This window comes from Acipenser ruthenus, chromosome 40 (assembly GCF_902713425.1).
Source record: "Acipenser ruthenus chromosome 40, fAciRut3.2 maternal haplotype, whole genome shotgun sequence".
Taxonomy (NCBI): domain Eukaryota; kingdom Metazoa; phylum Chordata; class Actinopteri; order Acipenseriformes; family Acipenseridae; genus Acipenser; species Acipenser ruthenus.
This window is the reverse complement of record NC_081228.1, coordinates 3,545,258-3,566,670: the sequence shown is the minus strand read 5'-3', so window position 1 is coordinate 3,566,670 and position 21,413 is coordinate 3,545,258. Positions and strand designations below refer to the sequence as shown.

Sequence of the window (21,413 nt, the reverse complement as noted above, 5' to 3'; positions counted from 1 at the left end):
CTACTAGTTTTCTAACAATGATGGTTTTGAATTTCCTTTAACAAAATACAGGCACTAAAATGTACAGCGTCACAGCTTAGAAAACACAATAATGTATTTCAAAAGAGTGTCCAGTAACACATCTTTATATGACCTGGATGCAACCTGGGTGGTGCCTTTTAGGCTACAAAATCAACCTTAAAAAAAAGAAAAACCCACAACTGTTGAAACTGGAGTAACTTAATTATTGCAACATATTAAAACAATTACAATATCCGTTAAATTGTATTTACAGACTGTACCTGAGTGTTTTAACCTTACAAAAATCAAGACTTTCATTTTTCCTTTCCAAAACAAGGGTGTTAGTACATAGCAGGGAGAAGCGGTAACAGCTTTCAATATTCTGGCTTAATCCCACACCCAACATACAAAATCTATTTTAAATTTTAAGGTTATTATTTCATGGGCTGGGTACAAGAACATTGTAACTCAATATTGATTGTAGGTCTCATCTATAGTAAAACTTTAAAATGCTGGCATGTCAAAACTATGATTTACAATGTTTTTGCTCCCAGTCAGCAGATTGTATACAGTACACTCAGAAATGCAACAGTTAAAATACTAAACATTTCAAACCAGAAAAACACATCTTATTTTTACAAAGTTAGGATTTTAAGAATGTAAAAGTGTATCAATTATATACAACAGTACAGACATCTGTGTGTATATGCTGGTAGCAATTATCCCCCCTCTCATTACTTTTTTTTTTTTTTTTTAAAAGCAGAAACCATTTTGTATTAACAGTACACATTACAGAAAATCATGGTACTACACAACCTCAACATACAAGCAGCATAGTTACTTTTCTGGAGAAGGATTTCAAATGGGAATGAAACTTGCATTAGTCCCATTGTAGTGACCAAATCATTACAGAATCTGCCCAACACTATATTACATCATGGGGTTATTCCTTTTTTTAATTTTCCATAGTGCTTACAAGGCTGAAAGCTAGATTTTATATATATTGTATCAGCACTAACTCATAAATGAACTTTTTTTTTTTCTTTTTTTTTACCAATCCTAAAATAAAAAATAATACATTTACTGTATTCCAACTTTTTTCTGCCACAAATGGTTTCAAAAACTAATAAAACACTTTTCTCTGACACAAAACAATTCTGTCAAATTAAGTTTTTTTTTTGTTTGATTTAAAAAGATAAAAATTTAAAAAGCTATAAAAAAGGAGGTATAAAACTAATTGGATCAGTACCACCAATAAACCAAATCAGAGAATCCCTTGTCGGTAACTCAGTATCTGTTTTGGCGCCACCTTCCATCTCTGGAATCTTCCCTCCTGCTGTCCCGGCTGTGGCTTCGGTTGTGGTGGTTCATCCGGTCATCATGCTGACCCCTGACGTGCCTGTCAGACCCAGACCCACGGCTGCAGTGCTCGTTATCCTGCTGGTACTGATGGGAGTGCTGTCTGTGCACACGATGGGCAGAAAGGTCCTGCCAGCTTCCCCCCGAGCTGCCCTGTCTGTGCTGCTGCCCAGATGCTTGGTATCCAGGCTGCATTAGAGGCGACACTGCTCCGTTCCCCTGCTGCTGCTGCTGCCACATGCTGTACAGCTGCAGAGAAAGCAAGGAGAAGAAAATGTGAATGAATCTGCAAACAAACATTTATGATTACGCACAGGTCATTTGCAATCAATGTCAGTACACAACACATCACAAATCCCAGCATGCAATTTGTGCTTTCTGACCTTAAATGCTTAAGATGACAAGACTCACCATAGCTTGTCTCTGGAGGCTGTCCGGCGATGAGAAAGACCTCTGGAGCAGCTGTGATGGTGTGTAGCTCTGATAACCCACGTCCATGCCTCGGTCAAACCTGTGGTCAGAATCACACTTTTAGGATGCACATTGTGTATAAATTGAAATATGATTTTGTTTGGTATTTCAATAAAACTGGGGTCCCTTTCCCGTTACATTTCTGGACATTTATGTGTTAAACGTAACATTAGCATTATTATTTAAAACTTTGTAAAGGTACTTGAGTACACCGACTCACTTTTATAACTTTCAAAAGTATATAAGGGTTTTTATTTTGTAATGCAACTTCATGTTCTGTTTTGACCAGTAAAGTTACATAGTTTTTATATGCAAATATGCACAAATGACTCCCTTTTTTTATTTCCAGAACTATGAACTAAGACTTAGTCAAGAGAATTCACCAAATTTAATAAGAGGTGCATACCTGCCACCCTGTGGACCAGGAGTATTTGATGGGCTACTGTTCTGTGAATGCCCTGGGCTGTTTGAGCCCTGACTTCCATGGGAACTTCCTTAAGGTTGGAGAAAATGTAAATAATCTCATCATACAGCAAATAATCTAACCGAGCTTCATTTCTAGGTAGAAACACTTGACTTATCCCGAAGCTCCCGTTACGGTACTAAAGTACTTGTTCTAATGACATACACACTTTTAATATTACGGTGATTTAAAATCAGACATTCTCTTATCATTACCTGATCTGAATTGAATTTTTATGGGCCTCCCAAAAAGTTGTGTTCCATTGAGCAGTTCCATTCCGTAAGGTACCGAAGCTTCATGTTTGAAGTTCACAAAAGCAAACATTTTGGGTTTTCCATCTTTATCCTTAGGAATTTTGACGTTAGTCAGAGGACCAGCCTAGAAATAAACGAGGGTGAGTTTGTTTGTTTGTGTATGTTTGTAAGAGAGCCGCTTGTTATTGTTTGTCAGACTCATATAAGAAATACAATAATAACCAATTGCAACAACTGTCAACAATATTTTTGTTTTTTTCTCTCACACTCAAACACGGTCTACCTTCCGCCGGAAGTTGCTCTTTTTGCAAATTACAAAATGTATCTTTATAAACAAAAATAAAATATTACTCGTGCTTCGAACTCGTTTCATTCCTGAATAGAACATTTCTTCAATTCAAAGCTGTAATAACAGTTTTTTGTTTGTTTGTTTTCTTAAAAGGGATTTTCGACTGCACAGAACTAGGTAGCTGACTGCTCGTAGTAAGAATAGTCAGTCACAGTCAAGCGGGAGTTTTCAAATCTTTCACTTCAATTGTATGATAATAATGACATGTTACATGCAGTGAAAACGACTAATCCAAATGATTTCCAAATGATACCCGCCCAAACCCAAACACCTCACCCCTCTCTGTACCTGTAAGAAAAGCTCAAACAGAAGCTCCTCCGTCACATTCGAGTCCAGATTCCCAACAAAAAGAGTTCGGTCGGCTTCGTGAGAAGTTCCCATTTCTTAAACCACAAAAAAAAAAAAAATATCGAAACGAAAAGACCTAAACAAGGACAACAGGACAGAAACGCAACGCTTACTTCCAAAACAAAAAACAAAAACCAGGCCTCTGTCAAAGCCTCGCTTTGCGTCCGGTTTATCATGCCCAGCAAGCCTCGTTTTGGCTCCACTGATTTTGCCACGCAAACCTCTTTCTCACTGCGCTGTGTGTCGGCATTTAACATTACCAAAGGATGTTAAAACTCATGTCAGTAACTATACACCATGAAAACGTAGGACACCTAGTGATAAGGAATGCCCGTAACAAGTTTAAAGTTGATATGTACAAGCACTTTATGAGTTCAGTGCTGCATAGTACAGTATTTGGATCCAGATTTTTTTAATTTGTCTCCTTATATCAATTACATATACATTGGCAATAATTGTATATTGCAGATATAATGTTACAATATGTTTTCTTGCATGCATGAATTGAAAACAAAAGAAGATTAAGTACTTATAATGATGCTTCCACATTTGTTTTAATTTAGTGACAACCCATTGATAACAATACGAAGCATCACCAGTCTCCACGTAGGAAAGCACTGATCACGTGATGCGTTCCACATTGCCTTCTGCAATTTTCTTTACGACAGTTCCTGTCGGAAAACGGCGGGGATGACAGTGTATATGAGAACAGCGTGGAAGAGAATTAGTGCGGGAGTCAGATCGCGCTTGTTTACTGGTTCAAACGCCTGTCACTGTGCGTTTAGACTCCCAGTTTCACCTTTTTCCGTGGTCGGGCCCCGTGGACTAGAAGCAGCCGCAGCATTGACGACTGCTGCACCCCGGCTGCGCCCTGTTGTCACTTCCAAACCGAAAGCACCGAGGCTCCCGTTCCTTGCATTTGATCGCTTCCTTGCAGTATCGCCAGCCAGCAACTTCAGTACAACGATGACTGCTTCAACAACCTCCCCCAAGGAAAGCATGGCTCAGAGACTGGTTTGGGTGGATCTGGAGGTAAGCTGTAGATCTAATTGAGCCATCTTAACTAATGACGTCCATGCATTTGAATATACTCAGGATGACTGTGTAGTCTAGCTATCGTACTACATAGGTATTTAATTTGTACTGAACTGAATCTATCTATCTATATAGTCGTGAACTTGTTACCTATACACTGGTTTATCAAGCTTGTATTATAAACCTGGAATGGGTGAAAATGCTATGCAAAATTAGTCTTATTTCCATCCCTGCAGTTTTAAATGGAGGTGGCTTTCCTAGACCACTATACTGTCACGTCCCACCCCTATAAGCATCCATGCCAGTTTTAGGTGAAAGGGAACCAGTGATTTTTTTGATTATAAAACCTGGCAATACTCTGCAGTGTAGTGTTCTTTACTGGTGCAATGTAAATGTATCGCATAAGCTGGGATTTTGTTTTGTTACAGATGACCGGACTGGACATTGATAAAGACGAGATTATTGAAATGGCCTGTCTCATAACAGACTCGGATCTCAATATCATTGCAGAGGTAGGCGTGAATTATCCATAAGCTCTCAGTCTGATTATATACTCTCTGTGCCACCCACCCTCTTATTGACAAGCGCTGTTTGATGCATTGTCTTGTCCCATGTGACTGTCAGGGGCCGAACCTGATCATCAACCAGCCAGATGAGCTCCTGGACGGCATGTCAGACTGGTGCAAGGAACACCACGGAGAGGTAAGTGCATCACAGACTGCAGGCTGGCTGCTGAAAGCACCGAGGAATCCGGTACATTATTTCAATTCTAATGTTTGCTTTTAGAGACGCAGCATTCTTGCAAGTGTGACCAAACCCCCCCTCTGTCTATTCCCCTGTTCCATATGTGACCCAAACATACAATTAAAATCCATTTCAAGGATGGAAATAAGGCTCCTGTTGCATAGCAGTTTCACCCACTCCAGGTTTTACAACAAGCTTGATTAGCCACAGTGCATCGCTAACAAGCTCAGGTGTGTCTTATTAAAATCATAGTAAAACCAGGAATGGATCAAACTGCAATGGAATGGGTGTCTTATTTCCATCCCTGCATTTTTTGGTTTGACTGAGGCTGGCTGTGGTATGTAAGTCTTGTATCGGGTGAAGTTTATTGTTTTTTTGTCTCTTCTCCACCTGTCCAGTCAGGCCTGACCCAGGCAGTACGAGAGAGCAGGATCTATTTGCAGCAGGCAGAGTACGAGTTCCTATCTTTCGTCCGGCAGCACACTCCCCCCGGGCTCTGCCCGCTAGCCGGTAACTGTCACATGCTTTCTTTATTTAGTGCCCACGACATTTAAGGGGCATGCAATTTTCTCTATTGTGCACCTTGATAATACTGTCTTGAACAACCACCCTCTCACTTCAGTCTGCAGTCTACAGAGGGGGCTACTTGGTGCAATTGGGTTTTTGTGTTGTTCTTACTTGAAGGCAAGATAACTTTTTTATACCAAAACTGCCACTAGATGGTAGCAGATATCCACTCCTGTGTTTTTTTTTTTGAGCTAGGGATTGTTTCTGGATTAAAATTGTTCTAGTCTGTGAAACCAGCCTGTTAAGAATCAAAAGTGTGCACATGATATGGCTTGTTTGTAAACCAAGGGAGCCTGATAATGAGGCAGTGTAACGTTTAAAATGATTCCATGTGTTGACAGACAAATCTCTTCGAGTGATAATAAAATAAGCCAGTGCCTTATTGTGGATCTTTACTTTTGCCGATGCATTGAAATTGCAGAACGGCACGTGAGTGTTCATTTCTGTTGTACTTATGGCATCTTTCCAGGAAACTCTGTTCATGCTGATAAGAAGTTTTTGGACAAGTACATGCCTCAGTTCATGCGTCACCTCCACTACAGAATCATTGATGTCAGCACTATCAAGGAGCTGTGCAGGTAAACCAAGGCTGTTCATAACCCATACTGGAAGACCTGTCTGTGAGGGAACACTAATAAGAAATTCAATTTGAAAGCATTAAGCGTTGCTCAGCACTTATTTAACATGTCTCACTCTTTTTCCCAGACGCTGGTTTCCAGAGGAGTATAATCTAGCACCCAGAAAGCAAGCTTCCCACAGGTAAGGCTTCAGAAACATCTTGAGTTTCCACCAGTTTGCTGGAGCTAGCAAGGAACTCGGAGCAGTTTCTGATTGGGTGGGCTCGTTGTTTTCATTTATGAATGTTGTTTTACTCCTATAGCCACTCATCCATAATGCTGTATTTCCAGTAAGAGCATTGCAAACTTACTGTATTTAATGCTAATTGCAATCTTATGCTGTTATGAACATGAACAAAGGTGCACCAGGGGTCAGCTGCTTATGAAGGTGATGTCATCATTAATATTGACCACTAGGGGTATTCTGAGCAGCTTGAGCTCAAATGCAGGAGTTCTGCAATGGGATGCATTCCGTCTTCATTCAGTTCAAACGTGGAATGCGAAACGTTGCACAGTATGGAATTTCAAATAGCTAACTGCTACCCATATGGAAATGATTTTCGTTATGGGTCACGAGTAAGATGCATTTAGTGAACAGATTGAAATCGGTTGTGCGCAATGCTATAGTAATATCGGCTGTTCTTTCAAGTCTTTGTACAATCTGCAATCCTATATTTCTTAATGAATATTTATTTTCTCTCCCTGCGATTTTCACTTGTGTCTTTACAAGTAGATCTGCATGCTCTACACGTGCTCTTGCAGGTTTTAATGTCCTTGTCATGCGTCTGTGATCCGTTGTTTGTATCCTGTGGAGCGACATGTCAGCTGAGTTTGCATCCTTGTATCTTTAGAGCACTGGGTGACATCCAGGAGAGCATCAAGGAGCTCCAGTTCTACAGGAAAAGCGTCTTTAAAACGACCGCTGAGAAGAAACGGAGGGTCGTGGAAAACGGAGGGAGTGGCAAGACGGTGAGCTGAGGCCAGGGCGAGCAATGGGAGAAAAGCAGACCACCCCATTTGGAATCCACTTGAAATAGTCTATTTGCACACCGTTCCTCTGGCACTGAAATCAATGAAAATCTCACTCGCTGTGACAGCGTACAGCACCGTTAAACAGACTGCGTCACGCTTAGGTTCTCTTCCTTGTTTGTTTTGTAATTTGTTCAGAGATGATGTGCGTTTTAGTTTCTAACCACAGGCTGTGTGCCCTGCAGATTTCTAAGTTTTGCTTCTTGTTTTAGAACACATCTGCTTTTAAAAGAAGATCCTTTTTTTCTGCCTTTGTTCCAAAATAAATGTATTAAGTTCCTCTGGTTTGAATCTCTTTTTTTAAAGTGTCATTGTGAGAGCAGCTCGCTTTTAATAAGTTATTTGGGAGGGGGGGAGATAAAATATTTTTTACCTGTAATTTTCTCAGTGGCCACTAGATGACAGTAGCACTGCAAAATTCAAATTCACTTTCTGGTTTAAATGGAATACAATGTAGGTAAAATGCTAGATTAACTAAATCAATAAGAGACAGCATGGTTTAATTGCAAAGGTGCACAGTGCTTATTTTCCTTTTAGCTGCCGATGTCACGTGGCTACATGTACCACCAGATGTAGAGAGAGGCACTGTAAGAGACGGATTAATTGCAATTGAATATTTTATTACAAATAAAACAATAATAGTTGAGCTATTGTAAAAATATACAATTTAATGGTGAAGGGTGTATTTACATGATTTTTAAACAAAGAAAGAACATGTAAATGACAGTATGCAATGGGTATAATGGTGTGTCCCTTATAATCATGTGTTTATTTAGAGGCTACACTGAGCATGATTTACAGCCTGACAAACATAGTAAACGAGACTGCTATGCCAACTGTATCTTAACATGTTTTATATTTCCATGTGTTTAAGGGTTACTGCAGTGAGTACTATTAATAGTCCCGTTATTCCCTTTCTAATATTCATTTTCATGCACTGAGGAACATCCACCTCATAAGCACACTCTTGCATGTCTTAGTGGAATACATTTCCATTTGATGTGTTGAATTTCATCAACAGTAAAGTACTAGCTTAGTTCTTTGTAATAGGAAGGAGATGCCACTGGGATGCAGAATTGGGGTAAATTCCTGTTTTTCCATTCCAATTCCTTTTGTAAAATCAATTACCAATTCCTTTTGAAGGAATTGATATTTTGGAGGCGTTAATAATTGATGCGATTGTTCAGCTGCTTTCATTTGAAGCCAATTTAATTGACTAACAGCGACTTCAGTTTGTTGCCACTGTGAGAAGCTCATTTTAACAGAATTCTGCTAATTGCAATTTTGATCAATGATGTGTTGGAATTGATTCAAAGGGAAATGGAATTGACTCAACCCTGTTGGGATGTGAAAACATTAGAATATTACCAATGTGGTACCCTTCCACCATCTGTTCATCTCGCTGCAGCGCCACTGTCGCTCCTTCTTACAGAAACGTTGCATTGCCAGAGCTGTGCCATTTCAGTACAAGATCATTTAACAAGGGATAGTGGCTGACAGATGAAGCCAGTTTTCATATAGCTGCTTTGACAATACACTATGGAACCTGCAGCACGGGGTGGTTAAGTACCAGAAAGCAACAGCAATGCTCAGTTATACAGAGTTGTATTTCAAACATCTTCATCTGTCAAAATGAAAGTATAAAACGAGCAAAGGGGACCCGTCATACTGCTGATGGTACGGATTTTAAAAACGTGTCACTTGCCGTAACTAGCTACATGGCTGTAACTGTGTAAGAGACACCTCACTGTTTCTCTGTTCCGCTCTGTGAAACTGGCTGCATGCGTAGTTGGCCACCTGGTGGCGCTGTTTTCAATGAGAAAATCTAGAAAAAAGAAAATGCACCATTGCAATTCTACTGAGTCTCCAGATGAAAATAATACTTCACTTTTGTGATAAACATTGAGAACAATGCCTGCCCTGGTGAGCACACATCCACTCGGATTAGGTGGAGAGATGTCCTGGAGTTGTACGCCGGGGATACTTCACGTCACCAAAGAGCTTTCCTTTAGGCTGTTACACCATCAGTCACTCTTAATATTTCCTGGCATTGTATCCATCAAATCTCTTTCGAAGGAATAAAAATAACAAGATTGGCTGCTGGGGAGCAGAGGACAGGAATCTGGCTTGTTATGACGGGCAGCCCTGGAATGGCACAGTGGAAATTAGTGCCAGCCTACAAGTTGTGTTATATTACACACACACACACACACACACACACACACATTCCTGTATTGTCAGTACTCAGAAAGCACATTCAATAAGGCCGTTCGTATTCATTATTTTGGAATGTAACAATAAACACCAGAATTCAGCAGTAAAAAATATTTGATTGCAAGCGTAATTCAATTTGAAATGCTACAATGTATTTAGCTAAACCTTTGCTTATTTATTGGGTTCAGTAGAATTGGGTAAGCAAGCTCCTACTGATGTTAAAGTACACAGTACATGGGGCTGCTTTATGGGTTAGTTTTGTAATCTCCTGCACATTCCGCACACTCGTTCTTTAGAATCACAACTACTACAGTAAGTATAATAAGGAGCTGCACAGTACACTCCCTTTTAATTGTGGCTTGTATGACCAGAAGACATGCATATAAGGAAAGACAAGCCTGACAGCTACAGGCTTAAATTAATTACAGTCCTTATTATATATATATATATATATATATATATATATATATATATATATATATATATATATATATAAAATGCTTTTATTGCAAAAGCACTATGTAGCTAAACCTCACCTTTTGGCAAAAGTGCACATTCTGATCAGCATTCCTTACTTCCCAGGGCTGGAAATTAGCACCTGCCTGCCCCCTGAAGTTTAGTCCTCCAGTCACCAGGTGTCACTAGTTAGGACTGCAACTAGGATCTTATCCTAAAGGTCACAGACAGATACCCTCTTCACACTACATTTAAAACATGTGAATGAAGAATAGCAGTCATGGGGTTTCAATGTGTTGATAATGCATTACTTAGTAGGGTGGACAGGGTTTCTGGGGTGATTAATTATGGTTTGAAATGGTTTGAACAGCATAATCATTCTTTTTATCAATGAAATGTATTGTCTGAACTCTTTTAAAACTGACTCTGGTGGGCTTAATAGTGGATTGTCAGGTGCTAATGTCGAGCTGTAATACACATATATAGCATTCATTAAAACAGCAGTGATGAGCCACGCCAAGCCCCAGGACCAGTTCATACATTTCCATTGTCACTGCTTCTGCAAAGTCTTGCTTTTGAAGGCTTCCAAGATGCAGACACAGTACTTTGCCAGCTAGGGTTTAGCAATCCCATGTAAAAAAAACCATCACGACGAACAGCAGTTTACCATGCTTTTGACACACTTGCCTTTACCGTTATTTTTAACCATGCTTTCACTACGATTCACTACACATTGCTCTGCCCTCATCGTGGTATATCGCAATAGACAGGAAGAAACATCTAACAGTGGAAGCTTAAAATATGGACGGCACATGTGACAGTTCATGATGCAGTATTGTGGCATTCAAATGACCCCATGTGATTTTTCTGTAGTGTGACGTTGTAACATTCTGTGGTGTATAGGTATATCCAGCTCTTCACACAGCAACGCAAAGCAAAGTGATGGACGATTGGGGTCCCTCAGACACGTCAATCAGGTGCATTTCTTTGTCTATATCTGACTGGAGGGTGATGAACAACAGCCTAAAGCTGCACATGCTATGAGCAATGTCCAGACTCTCCAATGCTGACGTGCAAAGTCATGTGAGGCCAGAGGTTCATTGTCTTTCTAAGAAAGCTGAGGGTCAGTCTTGCAGTGATTCCTGTGCTGCGCATGAGTGGATCTTGGTGTGATCTTCCACAATCCCCTAGTGAGGCTCACTAAATGCAACATGAAACGCAGTGTCGATAATTTGACGCTCTGACGCAGGAATGTCTTTGGCTCTATATTCAACGGGACGTTATGTAAGGTAACACTTTGTACATTAATTCTATGTCATATATATATTTTTGTTTGAAATACTCAGCCGTTATCCCCCAACCAGGTTACCAAACTTAACGATCAGTGTTTTTCCTTTTTTGCCCCCTACTCTAATCGAAAAAAAAAATACTTTAAATTATTTCATACTCTGATGGAAATCCGTACAATAAAACTTAATGAAAATGTGTGTCCATTTCCAGCAAGGCTTTAGCAAGTTCCTTTTGGGCTTATGGGACGAGGGCAAGCGGTTTTCTGAATTCCCTTTTAAATCCCTTTAAAGTGTCCAGCAATGATCCCTTTATTTCAGTCCCCATTTTAGCCATTGAGCATTATTAAGTTTCCCTATAGCATAATGATCCCTTTTCTTCAGTTGATCCGTGTTCATGTTTTTCGGAGTTATAGGACCCTTATTCCTTTGCTTCTTCCCTACACTGTTTGAAAGGCTCTGGACTGTGCAGGGATCATCACTGCGGTGGCTCCCATTCTTTCCAGGGTGGCGTTGCTGATTTTGCCGGTGTCTGGCTCTGGCTCTGGCTCCGGCTCCTTGCTCACCACCTGCGAGTAGGTGGGCGGCTCTCCGTTCTCCTTGAGGGTGGCTGCAGGGCGGAGCCGCTGGCTGCGGGTGGTGCTGTTGTGCACGATGGACTGGGTGGAGGAGGCTCCCGATCGAGAGCTGCCAGATCTGGAGGAGGTGGACGAGTTTGGCTTCATCAGTTTAGCTTTCGGGGCCTCAGCGTCCTCCCTGCACGCAAAACAAGATGAACAAGATTATATCAAGAACGAGGATGTTGTCCATATCTTTTACTCGTTCCCTGCTCTTAAAACCATAGGTTTTAAAACAATGTGACTGCCTTTAAAGAAAATAATAACAGACACACCATGATGTCACTGTTGTTTACTGCTTAGTTCGGGTGACTTTCTCTCTTGGGTTTGTAGTATCACCATAACACCTCAATAAAATGACAGCTTTATTATGTAAAGTTGGGAGTATGTTATGTCACTTTATTAAAATAATAACTATAACGTAGTAAAAGATGTAATCAGTGTTAAGCAGAGCTATGTTACCCAACCAGCTCAATGTTTCACCTGTTTTTGTTGCGTATAAACAACGGTTCATTTTCAAACACAATTTAATGGAGGATTTGGGTTGTTCTGGTCCTGGGAGGAAAGGGAGAACACATATATTTTTTTGATAGACTAGGTTGACCATATGACCATATGACCACGTTCATAAAGAGTTTTTACTCACATAGCAATGCATTCTGGTAAGTGTAGTCCAGCTTCTCTTAAAGGTACTTACGGCAGGTAAAAGGTACCAGAATGCATTGCAATGTCAGTTGAAAAGCCTGCACCGCCCCAAACGGTCCCGGTGAACACGGAGCCACATGGTCACCCTATCATGTTAAGATAGCTCCACATGAACACAGAAGTGAGGTGCAGTGCATGTCTGCAGGCACCTGATTTCGTTGGGTGTCTCCTCTTCCTCGTATTTCCTCTTCTCTTTCTTGTGCAGGATCAGCCAGACGACTAATACAATGCACAGGACTCCGAACACAACTCCCACCACAGCCCCGGCCACCACACCCACTCCTCTCACATCTGTCAGCAAAGCAGAATCATAACCGATCAGCCTGGAGCGCAATCAGGGCTAGTCAAAGGCATGGTGCTATTCTCATTAAACTTTGAGCTGAGCTGTCTGGTACGGTGAAGTGCAGTGGTAGTGCACGCACACTGGCAGTCCTGGTACAGCACAGGGAGGTACACTTACATAATGTGGAAGGAGTCAAGCATAACCCCTTTATTTTTCTTTATTTCAAATGTATTTTGATGCTGTGGCCATTTTCTCATGTATAAAAGTAAATGCTGAATGTTTTGGAGGTACACATATTTCAGGCATATTGGGGGGGTCGTTTTGCGCTGCACTGATCTGAATGCACAATCTGAACACTGTTTTGGGTATGTCTGCTTTAAAATAACTTTATAAAACTGTTTTCTAATGATTAAATTAGGATAATACGTAGTTATTGTCTAAGAATAAGCTGTAGTTATTGTTATGCTTTTGAGGCATTTTATATTGAAACGGAGGTTTAAAATGCGATAGTTAAAATGTTCTTATGTTTTTATAGCATACGTGCTTTTTTTTAGCTGAAATTGATCGAATTGAAATGCATAACAACATTGTGAACAGTTTTCTTTATTTCCATTTGTTTTATTGTGGTCATAGCACCTGAAACTGTACCCTCTGATCTGGCTGCTCATGTGAACGATGTCTCACAAAGGCTCAGTTATGAAATGTGCAAGTCTGGAGTCATTTATTTACCTTAATGTAAGGGCAGACCTGGCCACCAGTGACATGTGAAGCTCTCACTTGCAGATGGTTAAGTTATTGTGTGTGTGTGTGTGTGTGACACTGCACAACATGCAAGTTTACTTGCAGCTCATACTCACAATGCATGGTGACTTGGATAATACAGCTGTCCTGCCCAGCTTCATTGCTGGCAGTGCACTGGTAGGTTCCTATACTGTCCATGGTCAGGTTTCTCAGAATGACGATTTCTGGGTGATTCAAGTCTAAAACAAACAAAAAGAAACACCAAAGAGCTGCTTATTTGCATGTCTGTGTCGGGATTCTGGGATTGACTGGCAGGTAAGAGAAGGGTACTGCTTATTTCAAGCTAACACTTGCTCTTATGCGTTTTATAGTATGACTGAAAAGATCAAGTGACACCCTTATTATGTAAAGTAAGCTGTGCTTTTATTATTCATATAATAATGACGGCAACAATTACATTATGCAGTAAAATGTCACCACTAGGTGTCTCCAAAGCGTGACTGTGGGGGCAGATAGCTCCGGTTCTTACCAATGCGTGACTGTGGAGGCAGATAGCTCCGGCTCTTACCAATGCGTGACTGTGGAGGCAGATAGCTCCGGCTCTTACCAATGCGTGACTGTGGGGGCAGATAGCTCCGGCTCTTCCCTTTCTCCGGGACTCTCTCCCATTTGTAAGTGATGGGATCGGTGCCGTCGGCCGACCCGCACCCCAGCGTCACATCGTTCCCCTCCAGCAGCTTCCCTTCAAGCCAGCACCGGGGTTTGGAAGGCTTGACTGGAGAACACAAGCACAAAAATAAATATCGCAGACCTTTTTCGGCACTTTGCAGCGTACACCCAAAACTGCTGAAAATCACAGATTGCATCTTCTTGACAGCTTTTGTCTACTTGTTTGAAGGCGCTAGAACGACAGCAACGTTATGGTTCAAATGAAATCACAGCCTAGAGTTACAGACGTTGACGGAATACAGCAACGACACATTTTTCAATCTAGTAAAGCTGGACCATTTCACAGGTCTGACAGTTCCAACAATAAGCCTGGACACATAGCAGGGATAGAAATAAGACTCCTATTGCATAGCAGTTTCACCCATTCCAGGTTTTACTGCAAGCTTGATTAGCCACAGTGTATAGGTAACAAGCTTGGGTATGTCTCATTAAACTCATAGTAAAGCCAGGAATGGATCACACTGCAATGCAATGGAAGTCTTATTTCCATCCTTGCATAGGCATGCTTATGCTAATGTTGTTCATGCGTTGTAATGGAAATTCATTGTTTTATGCTTGTGCTCTGCTTTGTAGAGTAGGCTACTGTCCTTTAGAAGTGTCTTATGTGCTTGCTGTTTTACTTATCACTCTTTTTCTTCTTTGTAACATCCTCCTGCTCTCTTGCAGAGGTATCCTTTCTAATCCTTTCTTAAAGTGAATCGCTGACCTGCATGAAAGGGTTGTTTCCAGAAGCATGACTAGTTTCAATGTCTGGAAGAGTTTAAAAGCATTCTTCAAACGGAGACTATCCTAAAGACAACTGGGGCGTGCTAGATTGTCTTTGCTTTTTATTTAAAATCCTTTTTAAAATTTTAGATGATTGGGACCAAGACAAACAGTTAAGAGCTGGAGTGCATGTTTTGACTACTGAGTCGTTCAATCAGGGCATAGCGTAATGATTACTCATAGCACCGCAGTTACGTTATGTACATGCATTATACAAGTCCTGCAGTAATTGAAGTTTCTGTTATAGAAGCTGTGCAAGCAGATTTTTGGCAATGCTTCATACGGTATTTCATTTCTCAGACCACAAGAGGGTATTGTACTTCTCTTTGTGCCCCACTTACAAAGTTTTATCCTAAATATTTAAACTTGAGAAATATGCAGAAATAGTTCACTGTACAACATATAGGAATATATATATATATATATATATATATATATATATATATATATATATATATATATATGCAATAAAGGGATATATGTACTAAGCTTTTGCTGAAAATAGAATCTTACTTTTTACTATTCCTTTTAGAAAAACAAAGTGTTGAAACCTGTGCACTTGAGCAAACATGTTTGTAAATGTGCCCTATAATTAAAAAAGGGCTGTTTTACCCAAGACTATGAGGCTGATGGGGTTCCAGAAGTACTGTCCTCCATTCTTCACTTTGCAGGTGTACTGGCCTGAGTCTCTGATCTTCAGGGCAGAGATCCTGAGAGAAGCGTCTCCTGTCAGGTAGTCTGAGGCGAAGGACACGCGGCCCTTCTGGTTGTCATTTAAGTTGTCGTACACCAGACCCCCTGTGTATGAGATCACCTGGGGGATAGACAGCAGAACACAAGTCAGATTTTCACTCCTGTTGGGGGAATTATGAGCCGCATGAAAACAGAATTCATTGTGGGACCCAGCGTGAGCACTTCTGTTTGTCCCTTTATCCTCTAGGGATCCCGTTTTTGATTGTTAATAACTAAAAAGGAGTTTTAGTTCATTTATTAAAGAGTCAAACTGGAGAAACCGTTCGTTGGATGGAGATGAAATGAGAAGGAGAGAAACGTTTCTGTTGATTTAAAATCATCCATAAGGCTGAGGAAGAAAAGGGGGTTATTTAGGTTCATTTATTAAAATGCATACCCATTTAAAATCAATTCCTAATTCCCAATTCCATCTCTGTGTTAATTCCAAAATAAAAAAAGCTGTTCATCCTGTATCGTGAACGTATCATTTCCACAAATGCTTTTTCCCAGCAAAAAAGTGAATTGAAATATTTCTAAAAATATATTCCCTGCCCTGTGGTGTTTTATAGAAGTGCGTGGATCCGTTTAAAGTTCAGTGCCAGGTGATTTTCATGGAAGCAGAAAAAACTCAAAAGCCAAGTAAGAAAAAGGGTTACATCAGAATCACGGAGCAGCAGAACTGGGAACCACTGAGAATGACATAATGATGCCCGAATGACATGTGAATCTGTGCATATGCCCTTTAAGTCATTGAATTAGACCAGTCATGCATATTTCAGACGTCCCTTGTCTCTTCACTGGTGATCTTGGTGCACACGCTCTGTGGTGCATTACAGACATACCCATGTAAGTCCCAACAACAGACCATGTGTCTTACTTTAATGTGATAAATTTAGCAACATTACCTGTGGTTGTCGGCACTAGAGCGCTACTTCAACTAGAGGCATTAAAGTGGAAAAGCTTTGGTTTGAAGTGGAAGTTACTCATTAACATACATAAGCCTGTGGCACTGAGGGGATAGGTCTACTGACCTGAATACACGCCCAGATGGGTTAAAAATAGTAGACGCCTGACTGGCTTCTTTTGATGCCTCTGCAGGATGAACCAAAAAATTTAAATAAATACATTTGGCAGCTTAGGTCTAAGCTATCCTTGACTTCAAGTCATTCGAGATTTCCGCTGTGGGACAAACGTAACCTCGAAAATGTTTTGCAGCCTGAGCCTGCACACTCATCGGCGTTCCCCCCTTGGATCGGTTTAAAAGGTTTGCCTCTCCTGTGTTACGTTTAAAGTTTCTGCAGGATTGACTGTGAAATCCGTTTTGTAGAGAACTGTGCAGTAGAGGATTAAATCCTATTCTGTTGCTCAAAGCTGGGAAGAAAAAGCAGTGTGCAAGTCACTCATTTCATAAAAGCAAATATCCTTTGAAAATCATAACATCTATTAATGCCCCATCCTTGATGCAAGGTATGCTAACTCTTTTGGTTTGATCTTAGGATGCAAACCTGCACATCCATCAGAGGCTCCTGTTTGTTCTGCTGGGCACCACGAGGCAGGTGCTTCAATCCCAGTCTTACTGACTGATAATGGAGCCAGCGTGAGATTCCCGCCTGGTGTTTTTAATAAAGTAACCTTACCACTTTCTGGCTCTGGTCGGCACCCTGTAGCAGCCACTCGATGTCCAGAGTCCTGGAGTCCAGGTGCCCCAGCTGGTGCTTGCAGGGCAGGCTCACGTCCGTCTCCGCCACCACCTTTATCTCTGACTGAGTGCTGGTAGCGAGGACACTCGCAACAACTGCAGGATAAAGACATGGGAATTGCTTTCTTGAGATTTCCTGGGACAAAAAAAGAAGCACCCAGCCAACATAGCCAAAAGGCTCCACAACCCCCTACCTATTGATTTGTAATGGGGCATCTTTTCAGAAAACACATTCTAAAATAGAAAACCAATATAAGCCATCTATTATATATTTTAGGCAAACAAATTTATAGAAAACCATACAACACACAGCCATCTATTCCCAGTTACAAATGACACATTTTTGGATACATTTACCGTGTGTGAGGCCCTAGTTCTGTAGCCTGTTTTGATCCTGGTTTGAACTTGCTGTCTGTGCTTCCATGCTCTAATGCTGGAAAGGGTGCTAAATCTCACTTTCATCCTGTCCTCTGATGCAGACGGGACCTCTTGCCTAGCCTTCAGTTCACTTCTCACTTGTGCTCAAGACTCGCAAAGTGCATTTTCTCTGCTACCCAGTCGATAAACTCTGTCCCTATTTTAGGTCTCCATGGCTAACATTGCACGTTATCACATCATTTTTTGATGCTGTATTTACAGAATCCTTCCTCTTCATGTTTGCTTTCTTCGGGTTAAGTTTTCACGATAAAGGCACCATGCTGAGTTAAGTGCACTGGTCCCTGGAGGTTCTTAAGTTGTCCTCTAATACACATTCCCCAACCACGGTCTTGAAGGGCCGTTCCACTCCAGGTTTAACAGGTAAAATTAGATTATTTAGTTCAATTACAGCAAACAATTTAGAACTGGGTTGGAACAAAGACCAGGACTGGAAGCCAACTTAGGATGGGAGGCTTGGGTCCAATCCTATTGCTAGATGTTTTAGCACTACTCTACAACTAGGTCTCTGCTTATAATCGAACCTCTTTACATCCCACTGCTGGTAAAAGTGGTTCTCCCTTGCTAACTTTTACCAACAGATCCATCTAATGATTATTATTATTACTGTATTTACTCAAAAAAGTCTCCCCAGAATCCAGATTGCTCTCCTAATTCCAAGACCAAAAAAAAAAAAAAAAAAAAGACCATGAATGGTCACTTTCGAGTCTTAATGAAAAACACACAAGACCTCCTGGAGATAGCAGGCTTGCACTATTCCTATCTGGAATACCCAGAAGAGGGGTGGTTATAATTGCAGCTGCTAATAACAGTAATACAGACGTGAGGAACATCTATTCCATAATATTGAGGGTTGTCTCTTTTCTGTTGCCCCAAACTCTAGGATAAGAAAGGGTTACATTTTGAAAATACTGTTGCAAACTATTAGGATTTAATGATTGCTCTAAAGCTATATGTGGTACAGATTGCAAGAATCAAGGCCATATACCCTTGGCCAGCGAATTACATTTAATTGGTTCTCTGTCTGAAAAAAAAAAAACAACAACTGTTTCTACCCATGATCTTTTATAGAAGAAGAAAGCGTTTGAGTTGAGTTTGACTAATTATTATTAACTGCTTAGCAGATGCCCTTATCCAGGGCGACTTACAATATATCACATTATTTTTACATACAATTTCCTATTTATACAGTTGGGTTTTTACTGGCGCAATCTAGGTAAAGTACCTTGCTCAAGGGTACAGCTGCAGTGTCCCCCACCTGGGATTGAAACAACGACCCTCCGGTCAAGAGTCCAGAGCCCTAACCACTACTCCACACTGCTGCCCTGGTTCAGATTGTTCAGATTGGTGTGCAGAGTGGAGGCCAATGTTCCGGGCATGTTCTGCTGATCATGGCTGAACCCACAGGAACTTGCTTTCACTGAGGTATTTATTCCTTGTTAAGAATTCAGTCGGTGCACCACAGCACCAGGCTTGAGCTGGTCAGAGCTGGATGTGTGGGTTTTGAATGTTGCTTGAATAGCCGATTATGCTGGAGTAGGATAGCCAGGCTCGTGCACAAGTGCAGATGAAACCATGTAAAGCACAGGGGAGCATGGTAAACTTGAAAATTCACAAAACGTGCTGTTTTTCTAACACTCAAAAACTAGACAGGTCATCTGCAGCCTCAATCGGTATGGTTATGGGGTATGAGCTCAGATAGGACAGTGCTTTCTACCTAGTTTTTATGATGCTCCATGTCTCAGCAAGTCTCATTCAGAGCACAGTGACCATTATCCCACAGGCACAGTAGACATAATCTAAGCTAAAGGGAATTTACAATAAATGACTCGGGACTCCTCACTGTATTTAGCAGATAACGGTCGCTGTGTTTTATTTATTTATTAAACTTGAAGGTATGTCCTTTGTTAATAGTTTAAATGATTAGCTAAAAAAAAAAAAACCTTCATGCATTACGATTAAAGAATGTATGTAATAAGAGTCTGCTTGAAACTATATAGGAGTGGGTGTGTTTTGAGAGAGCATACTGCACTCTCGGGAGCAAAATGCAATGTGAAGATGTTTTCAATGCCTACAGAACTGTGGATTTTTCGCCCGTGATATGCTAGCAACTTTAATGACCGCAGTCTCCAGCAGGTTCGTTCCTTACTTGTTTGAGTTTATTTCTGAATCTGCATAGTTTTCTTGCTCAACACAAAAGGAATGCATGGTAATTAGCAGCCTGGCTGACCTGAAGCGATGCTGGCTGAACACTTACTGTTGGACTATCCTAGAGGTCGTTGTGCTCCAGTGTATTCCGTCCCTGGTTTTTATTAGTGCTGCGGTTTCTTGTTTTATTGCTGTGCAGCACCGGACGTGGAACTGATATATTTTAAAGTCATAATAATTGTTCAGCTGCTTTCATTTGAAGTCAGTTTAATTGACTAACAGCGACTTCAAGGTAAGGAATGTGTTGCCACTGTGAGAAGCTTATTTTAACAGAATACTGCCAATTGCAATTTTGATCAGTGATGTGTTGGAATTGTTGAAATGGGAATTGGGAATTGATTTTAAAAAGGAATTGGAATTGAAAAAACACATAGCTGCGAGAGTTTCCAGCAGGACATGAGAAAAGTTTGGGAAGGACAAAAGGACAGTTGGCCCATCGTGGCTTGTCACTTGTTAGCACACCATTCACACCTGCTACTAGGGGATATTGTATATAAAGGACAGTATCTAGTCATTTTTCAAATGTTCCCAGTGTTTTAGATCCTACTTCGTCTCTATTCCCTGCATTTCTAACTCTCTGCTTAAACAAGTGCTTCCTAACATCCATTCTAAACTTCAGAGAAAAGGGTTGCATTTAAGTGTAGGAAGAATGCTAATCCCTTATAAGTCCATGTTTAAAATGTTATCTGTACAGTACAGCAATAAAAAAGCAAGAAAAACAGTCCTGTTTTCACTTTTCTTCTGAGCTGTAACATACTGTGAAGATGTCGTTTACTGTATATCCTCTACATTCAGTTGTGCCATGAAAGGGTAATGGTGTTAGTGTTATTCATTAATATACAAGTATATCATTTAGTACTTCACAACATTTTTGTTATTTTTTTAAACCCAGGCAAGGATGTGAGCCGCACAAGGAAAAGCAGACAGTTGTTTCACAAAATATTAATCCCAAGTGTCTTAATTTGATATGCAGTAGTTGATGATTCAAAATCTACGTGTATCATATCGTCAGGCCGTCATTCCATGAATACTTGTATAAAATACTCCTCCTCATATGGCACTATATGCTTGCCAGATTGAAAAACATAATTTACAAAAAGAAAAGAAAACGACCTTTGCAATGTCAATGCATGTGCATTCTGTAACCATCCGTATTCTGCATGGTCGCAATGGGATACAAGTAAACATTCCTTTCTGTGAGCATTCATTATACATGCATACATGATTATCTAAAACATACCATAAATATGCACAACACAGTAAAGCATTTCTCACTGACCCAGTTCCCGGGGCATACAAGATCCATC

The 21,413-nt window shown here is 40.6% G+C and overlaps 3 protein-coding genes across 3 annotated transcripts in view; 1 reads left to right on the top strand and 2 right to left on the bottom strand.

The window, feature by feature from the left end:
• Positions 1-203: 203 nt before the first annotated feature.
• Positions 204-3,326, bottom strand: LOC117966504 (RNA-binding protein 7-like). The gene is made up of 5 exons (XM_034912617.2): positions 3,185-3,326; positions 2,509-2,671; positions 2,237-2,324; positions 1,771-1,870; positions 204-1,608 (listed from the first exon to the last, which is right to left on the bottom strand). Exons 1-5 carry the CDS (start codon positions 3,275-3,277, stop codon positions 1,288-1,290), a joined length of 765 nt encoding a protein of 254 aa, XP_034768508.2. The 5' UTR covers positions 3,278-3,326; the 3' UTR covers positions 204-1,287.
• A 578-nt stretch (positions 3,327-3,904) lies between these two features.
• On the top strand, positions 3,905-7,516 carry LOC117397135 (oligoribonuclease, mitochondrial). Its single transcript, XM_034912616.2, has 7 exons — positions 3,905-4,276; positions 4,708-4,791; positions 4,904-4,981; positions 5,422-5,533; positions 6,060-6,168; positions 6,296-6,349; positions 7,059-7,516. Exons 1-7 carry the CDS (start codon positions 3,935-3,937, stop codon positions 7,183-7,185), a joined length of 906 nt encoding a protein of 301 aa, XP_034768507.2. The 5' UTR covers positions 3,905-3,934; the 3' UTR covers positions 7,186-7,516.
• Positions 7,517-7,835: 319 nt separating this feature from the next.
• The window catches only part of LOC117397235 (CXADR-like membrane protein), a 39,329-nt gene continuing 25,751 nt past the window's right edge, over positions 7,836-21,413 (bottom strand). Inside the window, exons 2-7 of the mRNA XM_059009899.1 lie at positions 17,402-17,559; positions 15,645-15,846; positions 14,146-14,313; positions 13,655-13,777; positions 12,664-12,805; positions 7,836-11,948 (exon numbers count right to left, since the gene is read on the bottom strand). Coding sequence (XP_058865882.1) covers positions 11,633-11,948; positions 12,664-12,805; positions 13,655-13,777; positions 14,146-14,313; positions 15,645-15,846; positions 17,402-17,559 — 1,109 coding nt within the window. The 3' untranslated portion in view covers positions 7,836-11,632. The remainder of the gene's footprint in view (positions 11,949-12,663; positions 12,806-13,654; positions 13,778-14,145; positions 14,314-15,644; positions 15,847-17,401; positions 17,560-21,413) is intronic.